The sequence below is a fragment of the Melopsittacus undulatus genome, chromosome 5 (assembly GCF_012275295.1).
Source record: "Melopsittacus undulatus isolate bMelUnd1 chromosome 5, bMelUnd1.mat.Z, whole genome shotgun sequence".
Taxonomy (NCBI): domain Eukaryota; kingdom Metazoa; phylum Chordata; class Aves; order Psittaciformes; family Psittaculidae; genus Melopsittacus; species Melopsittacus undulatus.
This window is the reverse complement of record NC_047531.1, coordinates 6878789-6901032: the sequence shown is the minus strand read 5'-3', so window position 1 is coordinate 6901032 and position 22244 is coordinate 6878789. Positions and strand designations below refer to the sequence as shown.

The following is a 22244-nucleotide window of genomic DNA, read 5'->3' as shown; positions in this document are numbered from 1 at the left end:
AGGGAGCACGGTGCCGCTGCGGCCGGGACCCGGCGGTGGTGGGGGCACGGAATGGTGCCGGCCGAGGGGCAGTGCCCTCTGCGCTGCCCGGGCGGCCGCAGGGAGCCGGTGCTTATGGCGTGAGTCCTCCAGGCCCCTGGTGTGTGATGTCCGGCAGTCTGCGAGCGAGGGGCTCTGTTCCGTTCTTTCTGTTTAAGCAGCTCTGCACTCACTCGTGACAATGATATGTTTATTCCTGAGTAATGGCTCTCCGGGACTGCCCGCCCTGCAGCGCCCGCTTCCCCCCCCCGCCTCGCCGCCGGTCAGCAGCACGGAAATGTTTGGGTTTCGCAGCGAGTTTAGTTTGGATAAGTCAGAGTTCAGGCATGTTAACACAAGCAGGTTTCCGTCAGATACGTACGCTCCAGGCTGGTTCCGTAATAGGTATGGCTGGGCGCTGTGTGCTGCTGCATCGGGATGAGCTGTGGCCAGCTTCCCTCTGGCTGTGGAAGCCCAGGGCAGACCCCTGCTGTGGGCAGTGCTGGCCCCTGCTCTGAGCCATTGCTAGTTTGTGCCCTGGGCTGCTGCTGGCCCGTTCTGGCCACTGCTGGACCCGTCTCTGGGCATTGCCAGGTCCCACATCCCGCGGCTCCTGTGCTGCCACATGCAAAAACGACACAGGGTACCTGGGAGGAGACTGGGAATCATTCCCTGCTGTTCATTATGCGGCTGGAGCCCAGTCCTGCTCCTACCAGCATCTGTCAGAGCTTCAGTACTGACTTCAGTGGGGGCTGGTTCTGCTCCCCAGTGTCACATAACCGTCTGATGTCACATAACCTTCCGAAGCGAGCTGCAGCTACGAATGGGTGGGCTATAAGGCAGCTGCGTTTCCTCTTTCTCATCGCAGGGTAAATGAAACAATTGGTATTGATGCATTAAATCCTTCTAAAATACAATCTCGCGGCTGCCATCTCTCTGTTTGCTATATTTAAACTGGCCGGAAGATTATTTAAATATATGTCATGGACAGTTTACAATGAGAATTATTTCCTGCCTTTAAAAAAAAACCAAAAAAAGAAGCCGTGGGTTTAAGATATCTGGCAAGTTTATTACAATGAAATGTCACATTCTTCAAACAAGTCATCAAAAGAACAATTTTTAGCAATGACTGGTTTCCAGCATTCACCATTCAGAAATGTTACAGAGTGTGATTTTGTTGTAAATCAAATGAATAGAAGAAGCCTGCACGTTTGGTCTGCCCGGCATTCCTGGGTGTTCAAAGCAGGATTCTGGCTATCTAGCTGAGGTCCTGAGGTTTCTCCCTTAGTGCCTCTGCACTTGTGACCACATAGGTTGCTACTCTGCCTTGCGTTTAATTGGGTGTTTCAAGCAGCCATTGTGAATGCCCCTGTAAAAATGCCCCTTTCCTCTCACTTGGCAGCATAGAAGGTTGGTTCATTGAATACTATGTAATACATATCAAAATGTCGGGGGATGTAATTGAAAATGGGATAAACGTACTAAGAGAATTGCATTTAGAATTGTGCTTCCATGTGGTGGTCTCATAAAATTGTAAGCATTGTTTTTTCTGTGAATGTATCTTAACATTTTTGATGTTTTAATTTGTTCTCATCTTTTTTTTTCTTTTTTTTTTTTCTTTTTTCTTCCCTACTCAGCTCTTGCCCCTGTTCTTTGCCTCTGGTTTTGTTGGTGAGGATATCACAGTGATGTCTGCATTCAACCTGCTGCATTTGGTGACAAAGAGCCAGCCAGTGGCCCTGCGAGCCTGTGGGCTTCCCTCAGGTTGAATGGGTGCTGCTTGTGGTGTCATGCGTAATGAAGGCCCTCTTAGGAATGGTGTCTCTGCTGCAGGAAATGATGTGCTATGGGTTGCTGTGGTTTGTTTAAATTTGCCTTTGAACCAGAAGTTTGATTGTTTTGGGGTTTTTTTGTTAAAGTCACTGTATTGAGTGACTTTTTGTATCAGTGATTTTAGGATGCTTGGAAGTGCTGTCTGACTTCCTTGCCCAACATATTCTCTCTTAAATTTTATATGATTTTCCTCATTCTTGGGAAAAACAGTGAAATTAAGCTGAAAATAATTTATTAAATGCAGTTTATATTTTTTAAGATGCACTGAAGAATTTAGCATATAGATTGTTATTAAATTACAGGGCTGAAAAATGTTTTCCAAAATCTTTAGCATTATACCATAGTTACACTCCATGTGTCCTTTTTTACATTTTTAGTCAAAGTCAAAATATGTTGCACTGAAAATTATGTACAAAATGTGCAGAATTTAAAACTGAATTCTTTCATTCCTTGGACAGCATGTTCTTTAGTTATGTGACACTTTAAATAAATCAAGGGAAACATGCAGTTTAATGCCCAGATGCAGCTGCACTGTTCATGTAAGGTCCAGGTTCTGCTATTAGGTCTGTGAAGGACCTAATAGGACCCTATCTCCATGGACTGGTTAAACCATGCCCTGCCATAGGACCCTGTCTCCATGGATTGGTTAAACCATGAAAACCTTGAAGCTAACTGTTTTGTGTTTCACTGTTTACAGCAACAGCATCTCTGAAGTCTGCATAATAACATCAGCATACATGGTTCTGTGGGAGAAAATAAAAGCTGCACTGAGCTAATTCTGAACGTTATTAGGAATTTTCTTGACACCCAAATAAAAAAGATACAATACTAGCTGATTAGTATTTAAAGAATCAGAAAAGAACAAGTCCTGGGTGTTTGAACTACACTCGCAACTGGTTCATAAGAGTGCAGAATGTTACCAGCACTTTTTTCCCAGAGTTGGACTTAAAAGGCATATGGAGGTGATGTTTTAAAGATCTTTTCACTGATAAGACATCAGTTTTCAAGCTGATGGGTTCTCTAAAGCTGATTGCACTTTATTTGAACTAAATCTGAGTCCAATATTTGCAGCATTTGTGTTCTGTTTCCCCCCACATGTGCACAAAACTCCCATTAACCTAGATAAGAGATGCAAACACATATTGAGGAAGAGAGAGAATAGCTCACATTGTGTCAGCCTGACCTTGGTTTCCTGTTATATTTGCTGCTGAGCCAGATTTTAAATCCTAAAAATACAGGGTAAACAAATTTCCTTAGTCCCCATTATGCACTTTTTGATGTGTGCTCATACTGCTGGTGTCTATCTTAAAATGGGGGCACTCAGTCTTCTGGTCTTTTTGTTGCTGCTCTGAAAAGGAGATAGCAAAGTTGGTCAGCTAGAAACACAGGCCATGGGAGGTTTTGCTGTTGTGTACCTGTTTGCAAAGCACTACATTAGCTGTTTTGCCAACCCATTTTTTCTGGCATAATCCAGTAATCATATTTTGGAATAAAAAGGTCATAACACTACTGTTTATTCTTGTCCTTTTGATCCATAACTGTACAAACATTAATAGATTGAGTGCCACTGACTGACTGCGTTATATATATATATAAAACATATATGTATAATATCCCAAATTAGTCTGTTAATAGTGGAATAATACACAATCACATTTCTCACATATTTTAAGAGTAATCTAAATTCCCCAGATGCTTATAAATTGATGTAGGCTTGCTCTGCCATTGGTTTTGTTTTTTGCATGTGGTGTATTGAGGGGGGTTGCAAGTAAATGGTATGTAGCATGTATCAAATTAAACATGGGAACGGGATCTAGAGGCAACATCTGCTTAAATGCCATGGTGCACTGGGACTTTAACTTTTGAATATGCAGAAAACACCCCGAGTTTTGTGACTTTTTTATAACATAATACTTTAAGTGAGTACTTTTCCCACCACCCTGTTCTGTGTGAATTGCAACCCTGCAACTACACCACCATGCTATGTGCCCACTAAGTCTGGAACGGTGTGGGTTTTGGTCGTTTTCTAATTCAGTGGCCAATTCCATATGGAAGGAGACTTTCTAACCTTCTGGAGCCCCTGCCAGCTTGGCATAGGAAAGCAAAGGCGTAAATGGGACTAACTAATTTTTTCCAAAAAGTTAAATGAATGAAATAATGGTAGGAAGTATCTGAGAGTTGGGATGACCTCCTGTCTCTCCTTTAAAACACAATTTTATAAGCATGTGCAAGTTACCCTGGATCAGTTGTGCTACTGAAGTGTTTTTACTTGCTCTTTCTCTGTATATTAGCAGGAGGAGTGTGGATCTGTGCTTCCAAATTGTATTTGCATTTTTTGTTAATCTTTTTTTTTTAAGTTAGGACTAAACATTTCAATGTGTGCAGTTTGCCCGTAACATTTTTTATAGCCAGCATATTAAAGTCAGGGCATAAGCAGGCATTTCCCAGTAGATGGCACTAAGCATATGCTGTTTTGCACACCTAGCACTCTATGAAAAGCTTCCCATTTAGGAGTCATTCATACATAAAGTACATCCTGAGACTTTATGAACATTTACAGGTATTTAAAGAAAACCGTGAGCATTAGGGAAAATCACATCACTCTGTGCTCATACACAGACTACCTTCACACCGGTTCAAGGTTTCTTCATTGCCAGTGATAATTACAGCTCCATTGTGTCTGTGATGTAGAAGTGTTGCTCCTTGAGTCCGCTTTATTAGAGCTGAATACTCTAAATGTCTTTGGAAATAAAGGATGCACTCAGCACCTGCCAGGCTTTAGTTCACAGAAATTACATCTTAAAAAAAACCAAAAACCCAAAACCACAACAAAACCCCCCGAAACTTTTAATGTAAAAACTACTTCAGCTGCTTTAGTGCATACCAAGAAGTAACCGATACAAGTAATGATTACACAGATTCCATGTACATATGTTTTCTGTAGCAGACCACCAAGCTATAAAGTAAAAAGATAGCTTATTTTGCTTTGCTGTGTCTTTTAATTATCATGGGTTCTCATTTCTTTAAAAAAATCCTTTATTTCTTTAACACTTTGAATATTGTGCTGCTTACATCACGGGTTTTGCATGAGATAATTTGGCTTTTCCTCTCCTGTAGACCAAGAAAATTATGGTGCTTGTAAAACTAAGTAAAAAGTAATGATGAAGAAATTACAGGGGTAGACTTAGGGGGATTTCTTCTGTGTGGAATAATAAAGTCCTAGATAATATTGAATTGTTGTGAAGTGTTTAATTACTGACATAAGTCCGAGTAGGAAACCATACTTTCCTAGCATTAGATTAAACTACAATACATCTGTATGAAGATGGTGCTGGGCATATGGTGTAAGTCTTTATTAAGTTTCTCATAACTTGTTTTATGAAATCTTTGTTAATTCCAAGTTTCAGTATAATTCATTTTCATAAAATGGAAACAAATAGTGAGCAGAAAATTACCAGGTCTCAAAATTGGATTTTTAGTAGTAATCTGTTAACATAAAGGATTGCTTTTAGGAGCAGATCTCGCAAACAGTTACATACATGAGTTATTAATATGCATTTGTCCCTCTGAACTCTCAAAATGCTCATGTCAGTGAAATCATCTCTGTGTGCCGTGTTTGCCAGATCTGGGTTTAACAATGAAAAGTCTAGAAAAGACCTTAGTCTGATGTGTTTAAAGTTTGGTAGTTGCTGTCAAACTTTGTGTGACTTAAGTATGTCCGAACATTTCATATTGTATGTTTCTATGTTCAGAGAGATAATTTCCATAATGTATGTTATAACTCTCTCATAGCGTTCTGTATCACATATCACCAAAGATGTACTATTACAGATGTCTGTTCACATGTCCTTAAAGAAAACAAAAGGAAGACTGATGCGTTGTATAGCAAACCCCACCAGTATGGCTATGGTTAAATGCCTGTCAGTGTTTTCATTATAAATCCCTCTTTTCTGGGGTTTATATCTTGAACATAAAAACTTGCTCTGGGTTTAAATATGTCACACAAGGTCTCAGCTGGATGTACTTGTTCCTCAGAACTGCTTGGGGAGTGAAAACTAAAACTCATTTCTGTGAAGAGAAATGAAACAAAAAAGAAAAACCAAATATCAACTTGGAAAAAAAATCCTTTTTAAATTTAAAATACAGTCTTACAAATGACCAAGCTTCCTCCCTCCCAGCAGTTGTGAGGAATTCCATAAATGCTGGAAAAGAGTCTGGAGAAAACAAGCACTGTGTGAGCACAACAGTAAACAGCATGCGAAGCTGTTCGTGTGTCATTATTATATGTCTGTGTGTATGTCTGCCTTCTAGTCATATGATAGCAAGAATGCCATATTATCATCATAGAGCATAACGTTATCATTTTTGGAATGGCTTGAAAATAGGTTTTAAAAATTACCTTTGTATATAGCTGCCTTAATGGGAGTGCCTTCAATGTTAGTCTGTATTTACATGTGTATTTTGTACTCAGTCTAGAAATGTTTATTTTGTATTCAGTTTAGGATGTCTTATTTGATACAGTTTAGAATGAAATTTATCTGTAGATACCTCATTGTGAGTGATGCTCTTATTGTGCCTGATGCTTGCAGAACTTGGGATTGTAAGACTAGAAACCCTTTGTTAGTGTACCCTTTTTGCTTGTACCCTAGGGTTTGTTTCCTGTTTTTCTCCCTTAACTGTTGTTCTGGTAGTTTTGCAGTCTCCCTCAATAGACAGAAAGTGCCTGTCCCTGACGCATCTGAGTGGAGGCTCCTGTGTGACTCTGGCATTAGGTAGCACAGGGATGATGAGACCTTTCTTGTGCTCCCAGACCCAGCACAGAGCCAATTTCTTAATATGTTCCCTGATAGATTTCTTAAGATCGTTTGCATTCCCCTCCTGCTCCCATACAGGACCCACAACAAGCCATTTCTACCCGTCTTGCAGGAATGTTTTAATTCTGGGACCTCATAAATTTCCCATGTTCCATTCCTGTGCCCTCTGCAGCTCAGGCTTACTGTGTTTTCTGCTTAGTTGGGTATGGAAAAGATGAATTTACAGCACTGTGTTCCTGTGTTTTAGTGTTTCCCATGAAAAGCTACTTTTTTAGTTACTGGACTGTCTGTTTATAACTGGAGGTCTAAGAAGTCCTTTAAGGGCTGCCTTCATTTTTTTCCCCTTCAATTAAAAACAACCCCTGACTTTGTCCTTTCCCTGAGGAGTACATGGTGAAGGTTGCAGAGAAGAATGTGATGTAAAGGAGAGATGACAGCACACAAAAAGGAAAATTTTGTATATTGCTAAGCTGAGGGAAAGTGAGCAAGGAAAGGTACAAGATGGGAATGTGAATCCTAAAGGCAGTAAAATACAGTCAGGAAGTGATGGAGGAGATGATCCAGGGGGTCATTTAGGGGATGTGTGAACTTGAAATTTGGTGGCACACTGAATAGGTCTAGAGTGTGGACCAAGAGTCAAGCACCAGAGACATGAACATTACCATAACTTAGCTGTTATGTTAGCCATAGGTCACTACAGCACAGATGAGGAATTAGTGTCCCAGAGAGAGCTAAGAACCAGAAAATGTTTGTTCTTAGTTATAAGCTAAACATGTGTGCCACCCCATGATTTCCTTCCACAGCAGCTGTGTTGGGAAGGGTGCATGGCTGGGGTGTGGAAGTGCCCCTGCTCCAGCTGGAGGAGAGGTTATTGTGGGACAGGGGCTGCCTGCAGCCTATGTCTGGTGCTGGCAGCTTGGTGCACAGCAGGTGAGAACTTCCTGCTCAATGCTCTGGCTCTGGTCAGGGAGTCCCAAGGAGAGCGGAGCAGTGAAGGACTCAACTGAGTCCTCTTAAAGGCCTTTTATAGGGCTTGACCCCATCTTCCTGACCCATTAAGCATGGCTGAGTTTTGCAGAAACATATGGAAGTCTGAAAGGCCCACTAGGGAAAGAAGTTGGCAGTTACTAACCTTTTTTGCTGTTTCTTTACCTTTAGCCCCGAAGCAGGTTGAGAGGGGAGGGGGCTACAAGTGTTTTCCATGGTGGTCATAGCAGAGCAACAGCTGGCACACAGTGTATTCCAGCTGTTCCTGTCCTCATGCTGGGTATGTCCCTCAGAGCTTGGAGATGTGGGATGAAAAGGCCGCAGAGCAGGCTGTACCTGCTTGAGTCTTCACTAAAAGGGTTCCTGAACAGCTGAAGACAGAACAGGTTTTCCTTGGGGTTAGACTTTGTTGTGGGGAACTGGAGGAGAAGAAAGACCTTCCCTCACCCTGCTCCTTTACTCCACCCCCATCCCAAGTATAGACTGCAGCACCTTGAGTCTTGAAACATGGTGCTCATTTCACAGGCCACTCATCACTGTTGTGGAGGGAGCAGCAGGAGGATTTAGCAGCAGCCTGAATGCCACAGTAAGCAACACACCACTGTGGTAACTGCTGGCAAATGCTGACTTTATAGTTGTTTCTGCTGCAGGGTTAAACCTTTATTAAAGCTGTGTGAATAAACTTATTTTGATGGTGTTCTGAAATATTTTGAATGCAAAAGGTAGCATAAAGCACTCTTATTAAAATCAGCTTAATTCTACTGTTAATAAAATGCCTTTCTGTATGTTGTGCACCTTTTTACTGATTTTGGACAGAAATATAGTGACCAGATACAGAGTGCTCAGCATCCCTGCCTTCCATGCTTTTAATTTAAACAAATGTAGGGTCTGTGAAAGGTGCTAGGGTCACATCAGCAAAACAAAAGTCTCTTCATCTATTAGAGAGGAGAGAGGAAGAGAAATCCATCGTTATAAATGTTTTTCCCTCCACTGCTGTACCAACAGATCTTGATCTTGTCTTGCCTGGTTTGCATCCAAGAGTAAGGCAAGTAGGTCAGCTGCCCCTTGCACTCTATCTTGGGCCATCTTGGCAGAAGGGGTAACGAAAATGGCAGTTTATTAACATAATGAGCATTTGCTCCACTTAATTAAAGGTGCTTCTATTGAACAACCTCTGCTAAGCAGCCACATGCTGCCATAGCTATAGAACTGGGGAAGATGACAGCCCCAGGGTAGCTGCCTTCACCTCCACCGGCCAGCACAGGGTGGTGGTGTAGTCTTCAGTGGTTATCATTTGTAAAGGTGGTGAGACCAAGATTGTGGCTTTTATTTCATTAATGTGAGATAACGAAGTAAAGTAGACATCCCTGGAGAGGACAAACGGGGTTGCTTTCCTTTCCCCTTTCCTCACTACACAAAACACTTCAACCTTTTGTTAGATGGGGTTTCTTTTACATTGGCAAGGAGGGGAGGCAGCTTCAGATCTCTTTTCCAGGGAATGCTGCTTTGACATGCATTGCTACCTCAGCCATGTAACCTGCTGCAAAGATGCTTGAAGACCTGCGGAAACAAGGTAGCCTCCAATCCCATAGATGCTGCCTGTACTGGGACCAATGGGGTCCTAGTCCTGCTTCTCTTGCAAAGAAAATGAATACACAGAGGAGATGCATGAGTTGGGAGTTAGGAGATTTGGGGGGGTTTGGAGGGTTTTTTTGGTGCTTGAGAACTTTGCTGTCTTATGTGGGAGATCTGTGATGGTCACTCAAACAATCTACACTGATGTAAAACATGAGCCATGCTGATGACCAGGTGGCAAAAATAAACGTGAGAGCTCTGTTTGCATGGGAAGCTCACACATTTGCAAAGAAGGGGCTTGCCTTTCCCGTGTGGCTATGTGACCCTCCTGGGTGTTAAGTAAATTATTTCTTTTAAAACAGTTAATTTTGGGCTGGTGTTCTTTTAAGATGGAACCTGGCATTTGACCCAAAGTCATAACTACTGTCCTGCTACCTGGCTTTTGGATTTTCAGCGCACAATATAATGGCAATGGTCTTCACCCCATTACTCCTAATGCTTGCATGAAACTGCAAATGGCATTTCAGCAGCGGGTGGGAGTAACCTACCTAGAGCAAGAAAGCAGAGGAGCCGTCCTTCAGAGAAGCACAGATCTGTTTTTCAATGTGTAAAACATCTACAGGGGTTTTCTTTACTGGTGAAGTTTGGATTTTACTTAAACTTGACCTCCCAAGGTTTCAGAGTTCTTTTGCAACATCTGTCCTACTCAGCAGTGTGCTTAGGTAATTTAAAATGGCTTGTGATGGGATTACAAGTTCTATCACGTCAAATACAGGTTTTTTAAAACAGTGTTTTCCAATTTACAAGCCAGTAGAACTGTTTGCATCGATTCGCATTTTCAAGAGCTGTACTTTTTTCAACTAGGTGAGCAGCTCCTGGCTTGTTTGCAGAGAGGACACTGTGGCATTCTGCTAAGCTTACAGACTAGAGGCTGCAGAGAACAGGCTAAACAAATGTGAGTTGTGCATTTGCCTTTCCCTAAGAGAGAGGCAAAACTGTAAACAAAAGGCATAAACTGTGGAAACAAAATTTGAAATAATAAAAATGAGAGGTTCCTCTTTTAATAATAGTGTTAGTGACAGCATATGTAAGGCTATTTACTTAAAGAAATGTATGCAATTGGTTTTTAACCTTGCAGGATTCCTCTTCACATCAGTTTGACGTAGTTTACCATTGATGACTAAGGTATGACCCACTTAGGAGGGTACAGGCTTTGGGAAGCCTAGAGATCATAGAATCATAATAATTTAATGTTAATATACTTCATACATACTTAATAGAAGATGTATACTTAGAGCCAGATCCTGTAATCTGATGTACATTCGTAGACCCTTATGTAGCTGTTGGAGAGCTGCATGTTCCCAGGGGTTTGCTCATACAGGTCACATTGCAGGATTGGAGCTGGGGTGGTGTATGAATAATAAAACGTGCTGGAAGGTCCCTAGAAACCTGCTTGGGTATATTAAAAGAAGTAGTACTGAAAACTAGAAGCCCAATTTATTATATGGCTGTGCTCTGCTGGAACATTTGATCTTGCTGAATTTAATTCAGGAAGTCTTAATGGTATGTGCTCAGTGCATGACTGCAATGTCCATTAATGCCAGTGGAACATAAGCATATGTAGAAGGAAGAAAATGTATGCTGTGTCTTCCACGCAGCTGAAATGTTAATTGCAGTGATAGGAAGCAACAAAACATAAGAGAAATTTGTTAGAGCAGTTTGAAAGACTATTTGAAGAAGGAAAGCCACCAGGCAAAATTCCACAGTATTTCAGGGTATATCGGGCCCTAATAGCTACCCTTCAGCATGCTGGAGCAACTGAAGGGCTGAGTGGTGAGGAGTAATGGTCTGCTAACTTGTGTCCATCTGTCTGGACGGATCTCATTGCTAGTTTTCTTGTGATTGCTTATATGGAAGGAAATGGCACATGCCTGTTTTATGAACCACAGATTTGAAAAGGTCAATGGAAAATGGAATTTATATGTGAGATGAGATGCCTAATGTCTTCATTATCAGGTCAACACCCAGAAAATACTTTCTGTTCACTTCATTCATACAGAGGAGGTGCCCAGAGCTGAACTCTGAAATTCCCATAGTCTGCAGGTGAATGGTAAATGTTAGTGTGCATTGTGTTGCTTTTCAGAGAAGCCATTCCTAAGCACAGGAATGCTGTGAAGGCTCCAGAAAGGTTTCTGTTGGTGTTCGTTTCACTCTCCTCAGCTTTTTGTTTTATGCTTATGCATTTAAGGTTTGTGAGCCTGGCCTTTTCTTTGCAAAACCTTAATCGTGCTCCAGGATCTGAAGAGCCTTCAGTAGAGCTGTAATTTCTGGCAAAAGGCTGAAGGCATCAAGTGGAAATGCTGGTGCCTCTTCGTGGAAGAGTTGCCTATGCTCTGCTCTTCTAATGGGCACTGACCCCAACGAATGCACCAGGCTGCACTGATTAGAGAGATTTAATCTGTCCTCATATCCTGCAGTGGAATGCACATGGAATTTTGTCTGCCCTTGTAGGTCAGCGTTTGCCACTCCTAACAACTGGATCTAACTGGGTTAGGAACATCGCTGTCCTGAGCTCTTCTAAAAGGCATTGCCTAGAGCATCACCTCCAGAGAACAACTGAGATCCAAACCGAAGTCCTAATATAGCTCTAGCTCAGAGCTCTGGACTCTGTTATTCTCACTGTGTATTTAATTCAGTCTCACCTCAAATGTAATCACACTGATGTCATGCTATTTGTAAAGATTATAGCCTTTTATTTCTTCTGCCCTGGACCACATAATTTCCAAGCCAACTGTGGACCAGCCTGTACACCTGAGTTGCTGAAGAAGTTTGTTGCCTTAATGAGAGCCCTTCCCACAGCCCAAACCTTGTTCCTTCTTTGGGGAGACAGACTGAGGAAGGTGGCCAGCCTGCACCTCTGTTCTCTGCTTTAGTAATGAGTTTGACAACAGTTGCATTACTAGTAGCAGTTTCTCCCATGTTGGGCATATATTTGTGTAGCTTTATGTTTTCCCCTCCCAAGATAGGGACAGTTGGATTGAATGTAGCAGTCATCTCAAATATGCCATAAAGGAACAGTTGTAAAACTGGAAGCAGCCGCTCTTGTACTGCAAGTTGAGCACTTTTGTCTCTCTTATAAGTAATGTTTTTCTTAACTGAAGAACTGTATTCCTAGGGTCTCATGCAGTCGTTTTTATTGTACCTTGCATTTTATTGAGGCGTGTGAGTTGGCCCTGTTTCCAGTATCATATTCTTACATCCTTTGCTTTACCTCCTTGGCTCTTTGGCAATATCCAAATAGTGTAATCGATTTGCTGAGCCATTTTTTTTGTTGTTAGCAGTTAAGTAATAAGTGTAATTAATTGAATAGGGTTGTCCTTGGGTACTGAGGGCTGCACTAAGAGATTTTCTTTATTATTTGTAATGCAACTGTAGCTTTTCGCTGATGTGTACTCTATTAAATTACAACCCCAGTGAGTCCTTTGTTGGGGTGGTTTGCAGTTTGCCCCAGTGCAGTTTGGCAGAATTCCCCTGTAGACATAAATACTGTCTGTATTGTAAAACACAGTTATTAAAAACAGTGGGGGAAAAAACCCTTTATAACACGCTTCCGACTTCTGATCCGTGTCATGGATCAAATGGCTTATCGGAATTTTCTTGTGCATATAGGGAGCCTGTTGATAGAACAGCATTACATTTTTAAAGTAGGTAAAAAAGCATTCAGAGAGAAAAGAGGGAATACCGGCATTCCTTAAAGCATTCAGCATTTTCTCCCACTTTTTTCCAGTGGGAAGTCAATGCTTTGTTTGCTTTCTTGAAACATCTAAGGAGCAAATAGAATTTAAACAAAAATAATAATTGGTAGATATTTTTCTAAGTGAAGACGTGTTGGTTTGTGAGATTCTTTGCCAACTTTTTAATACTGAAATTACAGATGAAAAACCGTCTTTCAAACAGTTTCTTTCTGAGCTGTGCAATGCGACAAAACAATAGCTATTTATATAATGCAATATGCTTCCTTTCCCTGTTAGCTATACTTTGAAAGACTTATTAGTCCTAGAGCCCTGTACATTCGGAGAATAAAAACCTCCAACGTTTGACATCTTTAAATAAGCAACCAAACGTTATGAAGAACAAACCTCACTTACAGTTAGGAAACAATATTTACATTTAAGGTTGAAAAGCCAGGATGTAGGAAAATTTTGCTAATTTGGAAGGTGACCTTTAAGTGCACCAAAACCAAATAATTTGTAAGCTATGGCACAGGGCACATTCCTGCAAAATTTGTGTGAATGCTGCTTTAGTGGTTCTTGAAAGACAAACAAAGAGACCTGGAATGAAATCTTTATCCCTCTCCCAAATAAGATTGAAGCTAACAAAGGCATACAGCAGCACTCTTTCAAAGCTTGCCATTAAAACGAAGGCTCTGCAGCACAGCTAATGAGATGGCTCAGAGTGGAAAACAATCTGTTTTTAAGAATGTTTAGATCAAAAGTAATTTCTAATCTATGAAATAAAGTCGCTTTTCAATACCTTTCTTTCACTAGTAAAGCTTTTTATGTTTGCACTATTTACTTCAATCAGATGTTTTCAATTTTACTTTTTTCTTCCTGAAAATACTTCCTAGGGTTAGTCAGTAGTGACCAACAGCATTATTCTTTTTCTTTCTCCCCTCTTCACCCACCCCCACACATTAGAAACATGAGAAAAGAAGAGGGGGAGGAAGAAAGAAACATCTTTTCTTAAATGATTTGCAAGCATCTGTGCTTTAAGCTACTTTTTATGAACGCTCCTTAGTAATGACTCAAGGTAAAAAAGCAGAAAAGCATCCAATGTTAGGAAATTGCAATCCAATACCATGTAATTTAAACCTGCCATTGCCTCTCCTGTACTAAATGACATACAGATGGGTAGCTCTGTTCCCTCTACTTTGGGAACACAATTGGTCTTTTTATGAGTGTATATACATTACTAGCAAAAAATATTTTTGTTGGGACTGTTTATTTCTAATTGTACCATATTTTAATTACTGTCACAATTAGAGAGCTCTTTCCCTGCTGTATTTTGTCAGCTAATTTTTGCAAGCGATTATCAAAGTTACTTGAATATGGGGCAATTTCTCTTCCTACTTTGGGGGTTTTCATTCTCAAAAGCAGCTTTATTGTTATTTTTTCTTTCCTGATGTGAAATTTTGCACTGCACAAATGATTTTTACAGTAATCCTGATGTACTCCTGTGATTTTCTGTGGGAACTAATCAAAGCATGAGGTTTGGGGGGGGAACTTCAATGACAACCCTAATTTTCACAAGATTATTGTTGAACCTTGTACGGCTTTGTGCATAAAGAAATTGTGCTTCAGGGCTCCTATTTAGTGTTTCAACAATGAACAAAATGCAGTGGTTAACGTTATAAAGTGAAAAGATGAGGATGCAACTAGAAGTTAAATCAACCTGACTGGAATTCTAACGATTCAGAACTGTTTTTCAGCTACCTTAAAATTTAATGGAATTGTTGGATGTTATGGCTGAACATCATATGCCCATTACCATTGGTCTCCAATATAGATGTCTTGCAAAGAACCTTTCAGATGAAGTTAGTTTTTGTTTTGCAGATTTGTTTTCTCTTTTTCATAATGGTTGGGAAAATGTTACTTCCTTGTGAATGATTTTGTGTGCGCAAGCATTCAGTGTATAACACACCGAAGGGCTTTGGCTGTAGCACGTTGTCACTGCTCCAGTGGAATCACCTGGCACTCAAACAAAATGCTTTTTTTAAACTTGGATTTGAAGAAATAATCAGCTGCAGTTCAGCTGAGCCATTCTTCGTGCATTAGGGACCGGTCTGGTCATTGACAAGTGAATGCAGAAGCTATGCTGTGGCCGTCTGCCAAAGCAATTATTCAGGATTTAAGCTAAAAAGGCTCCTTCTCCCATATCCTCTCCCTTTGCAGGGTCATGTAGGGATAAAAAGGACTGTAAGGTGGTCTTTTCCCAGGAGGAGCTGAGGAAGCGGCTGACACCCTTGCAGTACCATGTCACTCAGGAGAAGGGGACTGAAAGGTAAGGCAGGATGAAGGAAACAGAGTCCTCAAAGCACAGGCATCTTTCTGTCCTCTGCCTCCTCTTCCTGGTGCTTCCTCACCTTCCCCACCAAGTTTTTGACTTTGTTATTTCTTTTTTTTTACCCTGGGATTTCTGCACTTGTTTACTAACCCCTACAAATTAACACCACTGCAAAGACAAGCATCTGCAGCATGGGGGCCAAGGCCAGGGGTCTTGTGTGACTTTCTGTTTTAATGAACACTGCATGTCTTATAAAGTCACCAGGCTCATGTTTAGAGTCTGTTTTTAGTTTACTACGAAATGTGTGGAAGTAATAGCAGTTTAGATACACTTTTTTTTGGAAGACATCGCAGTAAGCAGAACCACGAGGGAAGTGGCCCCATGCCAGGAGGCTGGAGGTTTGAAGGTGGCCATTGTAAGTATAGACATTTTGGCTGCAGAAAGAAGGTAGCATAATTTAGTTCTTTTCCACCCCACTCCAATTTCTTTTTGAAGCACATGTGGAGAAGGTATTTATTGGCTCATTTGTGGTTGGAATGTCAAAAATTTTCAATAACTGCCCTCACATGGCTTTAGTCGCTGGAAGCCAGCCCTGAGTCCTGGAGGAAAAAAAAGACAGACTCGCTTCCAAGGCTGTTTTTAGTGAATAAAGTCTCTCTCTCAGCTGATTCCAGCATGAAGGTAACTTGCCAAGGCCTAGCCATTTTTTGTTGTCTAATTTATACCACTGAGCTTGGCATAAGGCCCTGGCTTTACCTCTGCTCCAAACGTACTAATGATGTAACTGCTTGTTTTCATTCATGACCTGAAAGGGCTCTCCATCGCACGTGGGGTCCCAGTTAACCAGCAGCGCTCTTCCCAACAGCACATACTGAATCTGCTGGGAAAGGGGGAGCAGTAGGTTGGTGTTCCCTCTCTCCACCCCGTCCCCCTTCATCTGCCACAGCCCTGGAGGGGCAGGGGGATGCTGGTCTCTACCGGGAGCCTGCCTCCCCCAACCCCAGCCCTCCTCACTCTTGTGTACGGGACCAACAACGTGATTTAATGCGCACAAACAATCGGAGATTAGGTCATTCTTAAAAATCCTGTTTATAAAAAAAAATTGGACCTCATAAAAAGGGTGAAAGGATAATAAAAACAAGCTGCTGAGCACATAGGCTTTTTGTTGGGCGAGTGCAGCTGATTCGTATTAGATGAATGACCTCCTAGCCTTTTCGATTGTTAACTTAGAAAAATATTCCCTTAAAGCTGTAATATTGCTTTTCAACTAAAAATATAAGGCGTGCACAGCTTGAAATCGCGGAGCAATTATTGTATTTTCAGCTACAATGCCTCCGTGTCTGGGCAGCCCATCACAGCCTCACCCAGCACCAGGTCAGCACCGGGTGCTTCACACCTCGGCCACCTCAGCAGCTGAGCCCACCGCTGCTGGCACGCTCCCCAGGCAGACCCAGAGCCCGTCCTAGGCAGGCTCAGCCACACATCAGACAGCCCTGTTTACACAAAGTTAACGCTTGCCAAACAGGGGGAGAGTCCAGATTTTCCCTTTTTGTTGTTGTTGTTGAGAAGTGTGGGACAGCTTGCTTCCTCTTGCATGGTACGTAACACCTGAGGCACGCTAATGAGGACATTCCCCTTTTCCTGTGCCTGCTTTATTTGCTGCCTTTAATAAAAAGCAACTGCCAACTTTTAAATCGTGGTTTGCTCTTTTTTTTCTGTAACATTTTCCTTAAGTCTTGGCTAATTTAATAATTAACCCCCCCCAAATCCCTGAATTTCTTTTTAAAATGTAGTGTTATTGTTTTCCCAGTGCCTTTGAGGGGGAGTACACACATCATAAAGCTCAAGGAATATACAAATGTGTTGTTTGTGGGACTCCTTTATTCAAGTGAGTATGCTAAATATAGCTTTGAGATTTCTGTCTCTTAGTTTATGTGCTGTGTTCTTGTGTGATTTTGTTCATATTCCAGTACTTAGGTAATTGTGTAAAATCATTTCAGTCACTCAAATTGATAAGGGGTACAAAAGAAGAAATGTAAATAATAATGCTATAGTAAAATTAGTCTTAAAGATTTAATAAATATTTAGTAAATAATTTACAAAATAAAATATAAAATAATCCAGATAAAATAGGTGATTTGACAGAAAAAAAAGTAATAATTCTCTTCTTTTTATTTCTTGTATGCAGCCATGCCAAGTAGTTGTAACACTGTCTTTCACTGCGCTGACAGATACTGAGTTTTGGCTGTTAGCATTACTCACAGGGAGCTTTAAGATCTACATCCCAGATGGCCATATTGCATCCATGCTGTAGCATTGTATCTGATAATGGAGAAAAAAGTAGATGTTTTTTGGGGAATTCAAGCAGTTAAGAAAACAAAAGTCAGGAAAATTGCATTACTTACTGAGTTTTCTTCCATCCCTATCAGCATACATAGAGAGCTGGTTTAGGGATTCAGTTAAGGACTAAGAAAGAAATTGCATTGCATGAAAAATGCTCTTTAGAAGTACTGTGGGAATTATGGCCCTAAATTTGGTGCTAGAAGCAGTGCTGATTGAATTCTCTCAATCACTGCATTGTTCTGCAGGGATTCAATTGTGTATGTCTGTTTTTATTATTATTTCTAGCTGCTTGTGTTCATTCTGATGAAGAATTTCAGGTTTTTGCTTGGTTTTTTTCCCTCATTTCACACTGACTCAGTCCATCTCACTTGAAGAGGTTCCTTTACAGCAGCGTGAAGCAGGATGGTCAGGAGAGCGCTAATAATACAGGAAGTTGGGTCAGTAATAGGTTATAAAGGAAGATAAAACTGATGTAGCTCCAGAATCACCAGATGTGACAGTGATAGTTGTTCTCAAGAGTCTGTCTGCAAAGATGAAAGAAGCAGTTCATCTCTGTTAGGTTTGATTTATCTGTTAGGAGGATTACCTGCAGAAACTTAAGTAATAATGTAAATCTTTTGAGTTGGAAAACTGACTTTTGTGAACTCAGCCAAGGCAGTATTCTCATGTCGTGTGTTACTGTGGTGCTTGGCTTGGCGGTACAAAGTGGAGATCTAAAGTCCCCATAACCTGGTTTTCTACTCTGCCATTTAGACATTCCCCTGCTTACTATAGCTAAATCTTTATGGGGGAAATCCTGGCTCTGTTAAAGTAAATTCAGATTTGGCAAATAAATGCATTGGAGCAAGGATTTCACCTTCTATCTTCAAGATTGGCTTTCTTTTTATTGTCTGCAGGAGAAAGAGTAGGGTTTTTTTGTTGGGGTGAGATTTGGACAGCAGTAGTTCACATAAGTGAATGTGAACCAGTTTCCATTTGCTTTCTGAATCTATTTAGTATGAGAAAAACCTGCAATATGAGACTTACCTGTGATTATCTCAAGTGCACAGTATGCTTTGGCACAGTCTTGACTTTTTTGAGTTAATGAGTTGGATTTTGCTATGTGAAAGGAGATGTATGGAAATGTCCCTGTTTTCTGATTCTCTTGGAGACTCCCCATGGATTTTATGGGAGGAGAGAACGGGAAAGAGGGAAGTTGGCTTTTATTTGTAATAAATCCCAGGCCAGTGGGCACCTGAGAAAAACATCTGGCTAATGTGTCCCAAGGCTGGGCTGGCCTTAGCCCATTCTCTGCAAAGTCTTTGTGTGGCTCTTGCCATCTCTGGTCTACATCATATTCAACCAGTTGTTCCGAAGTGGCTGGCAAAGGTGGGAAGAAATGGAGAGGCTAAGAGGGGTCCATCTTCTTTTGTTTTACTGACCCCAAAAAATCAGTATATAATGTCTTCCTCAAATAGGGAAGATGCATTCCTGTATCTTGGTGACTGCTTCAACCAGCTAAAAAAGTGAGAAGGAAACATAGATAATAGAATGCCAAATGTATGTTGTCTACTACATTTCCCAACAGAGTGTAAATCACCAAAGTATTTTCTGAAGAGTGAGGTGGTACAATACAAAGAAATACCATTGCCCCATTTAAAATGCAAGTTGGTTTTATGGTAGCATTTCTTTTCTTCTTTTAATTTGCAGATAGTAATCTGAAACTTGTATTCCATTTGTTTCTCATTGGGTGTCCATTAATTTTTTTCCTTTGTGTCGTTGTAATCTGTAAATATATATATTTGGACTGTAGATCTGTCAGTTTAACTGGGAAAGAGACTGGAGCTTCAGCAGTAATATTAACAAACTTCAACTTTTAACATTTCTGATTTACGTTGTTTCATTACCGTGTGACACATGAGGTCAGGGAACACATGAATTTTACACTCCAGATGAAAGACCTGGTTTTTGGTACGTCTCTAAAACAGAACTCTGTCTCTATCACAAGAAAGATAAAAGAAACAATTAGGAATTTAACATCTCTTCATCTACCTAGTGTTATGTACTACATGTACTAGTGTTATGAGAAACCTCCCAAGCTTTATGGAGAGAAAGCTTTAACTTTTTCCACAAAGGTGCCTCACACATAAAATCCATAATCATGCCTTTGAATCTAATTGTTACATCTCTGAACTTTCATGCCAGACAGTCTCCCACATCCAGGTACAGCTGCCCATAGAAAGCAATAAATGAGGGAGACAATAAACTAATCTCAAGGACCTCCTTTTCTGCAAGCCAACCCCTATGCGGTTTTGTGCTATGCTTACTCCAGCCTAGCTGCAAGCTTAAGCTAAAATCATCAGCCCTCTTTCCCCTGCCTTTCTCTAGGGTGTATTTTCCCTGTCGCTGGACCTCACCTGGTGCAGCTGGAGCATGTCCCAGTGCAGCACACTCATCTGGTAGAAAACTAATCAGCCAAAGAAAAAAACCCTCACGCTTATCAGTTATACCTGCTCATGTTATTACTTTTTGAGCCACGTTTATCATGGCAGGAAGGTTGTGTGTTTCAGTATCAGTTCACAGGGAGCCACCTACACCACTTCAATCCTCAGTGTTTTCTAAGGTCTGTGTGTAATTGCAGGATGGCCCCTACTTCCGTTTTCCAAGGTATTTTGTGGTACACTATGCAAAATGCCATTCTGTCCATAGCCACAGCAAGAGCAGGTTAGAATGGACCCAGTTGGAATCCACAGCTTGTGCTATTGCCATACAAGAGGAGCTCTTCAATGTTTAATAAACTACGGTCATGGCCTTTACCATATGCAGGGCTGTGTGAGAAAGATGTGGTATGGATGGGAACTGGGAAGCCTGGGAGAATGATTTCCGTTTAAAAAAAAAAGAAAGAAATATTATTGTTGTGTCAGTTTCCAGTTTTTAGGGCCAAGGAATGAATTGCCAAGTCTTCATAAATCACCCAATGCTGCCTTTATTGCTTCCTGGAAGGAATTCTTGGTAATGGCATTGGCTCTTCTGAACATGCACTCGGAGAAACAGCAACATCCGTATTCATGTCATGTTTTCATTTGATTTTCACTGAACTGTGTCAGGTCTCTTCCTCATCTCTGTGACATCCAAAAGCAAATCATGAGGAAAGCAAAGTGTGACAGGGCAATATTGCAGTGCCGTTAGCATTGTACCACTCTTAACTTCAGAACACAAGGAAGAATTTCAGTCATCGGGCTAGATCTGCACAAAGAATCTCCTCGCCCCAGGACTGAGTGCTTAATTAATGGTCTTTATGCTTTCTTTATATCCTCTGAGCAGGCCAAATGACAAATCAGCACTGGCTATCTGGCTAGGGTATCCCATATGAAGTAACTGCTGTAGTGTCTCTAATGAGATCTAATAGAACTACTTGAGTAACTTCATCAGCCCTGGCTGACTCTCATTTCCTCACTAAACTCTGTCAAAACCAGCAGCTTGTTTGATGACATTTGGTTGGGGTAAGTTAGCTCTTACCATGTCAGACTCATAGAATTTTTTAGGTTGGAAAAGACCTTTCAGATCATCAAGTCCAACTCTTAACCTAGTACTGCCAAATCTACCACTAAACCATGTCCCTCAGTGCCACATCTACATGCCTTTTAAACACCTCCAGGGATGGTGACTCAACCAGTTCCCTGGACAGCCTTGTCTAATGCTTTACAGCTCTTTCTGGTGAATAAACTCTTCCTAATATCCAGTCTTAACCTCACCTGGAACAACTTGAGGCCGTTTCATCCTATCACTTAGGAGAACAGACCAACCCCACCTTGCTACAACTTCCTTTCAGGTAGTTGTAGAGAGCCATAATGTCTCCCCTGAGCCTTCTCCAGACTAAGCCCCCCCAGGTCCTTCAGCCATTCCTCATAAGACTTGTGCCCCAGACCCTTCACCAGCTTCGTTGCCCTTCTCTGGACCTGATCCAGCATCTCAATGTCTTCCTTGTAGTGAGAGGCCCAGAACTGAAAGCAGGGTTTGAGATGTGGCCTCACCAGTACCAAGTACAGGGGATAATCACTTTACTAGTACTGCTGCCCACACTATTTCTCATACAAACCTGGATGCTGTTGGCCTTCTTGGCTGCCTGGGCACAAGCTGGCTCAATCAGTCATGAGGAAGTATTACTAAGCAGTTCTCATCCAAACCCAGATTTTCACTAGGGTTGCTCCAAAAAGCTTGACCTCACTTGGAGCATTGTGTGCAGTTCTGGTGTCCTCAACATAAAAAGGACATGGAACTGTTGGAACAAGTCCAGAGGAGGCCATGAGGATGATCAGGGGACTGGAGCACCTCCTGTATGAAGACAGGCTGAGAAAGTTGGGGCTGTTGAGCCTGGAGAAGAGAAGGCTGCATGGAGACCTCAGAGCAGCTTCCAGTGTCTGAAGGGGGCTACAAGGATGCTGGAGAGGGGCTCTTCATTAGGGACTGCAGTGAGAGAACAAGGGGTAATGGGTTCCAACTGAAACAGGGGAAGTTTAGATTGGATATAAGGAAGAAATTCTTTACTGTTAGAGTGGTGAGGTACTGGAATGGGTTGCCCAGGGAGGTTGTGAATGCTCCATCCCTGGCAGTGTTCAAGGCCAGGTTGGA

General features: G+C 41.5%; 1 protein-coding gene across 1 annotated transcript in view; it reads left to right on the top strand.

The window, feature by feature from the left end:
- MSRB3 (methionine sulfoxide reductase B3) overlaps window positions 1-22244 on the top strand; it is an 82471-nt gene that overhangs the window by 17792 nt on the left and 42435 nt on the right. The window contains exons 2-4 of the mRNA XM_034063391.1: window positions 1656-1782; window positions 15179-15287; window positions 17101-17178. Coding sequence (XP_033919282.1) covers window positions 1707-1782; window positions 15179-15287; window positions 17101-17178 — 263 coding nt within the window. The 5' untranslated portion in view covers window positions 1656-1706. The remainder of the gene's footprint in view (window positions 1-1655; window positions 1783-15178; window positions 15288-17100; window positions 17179-22244) is intronic.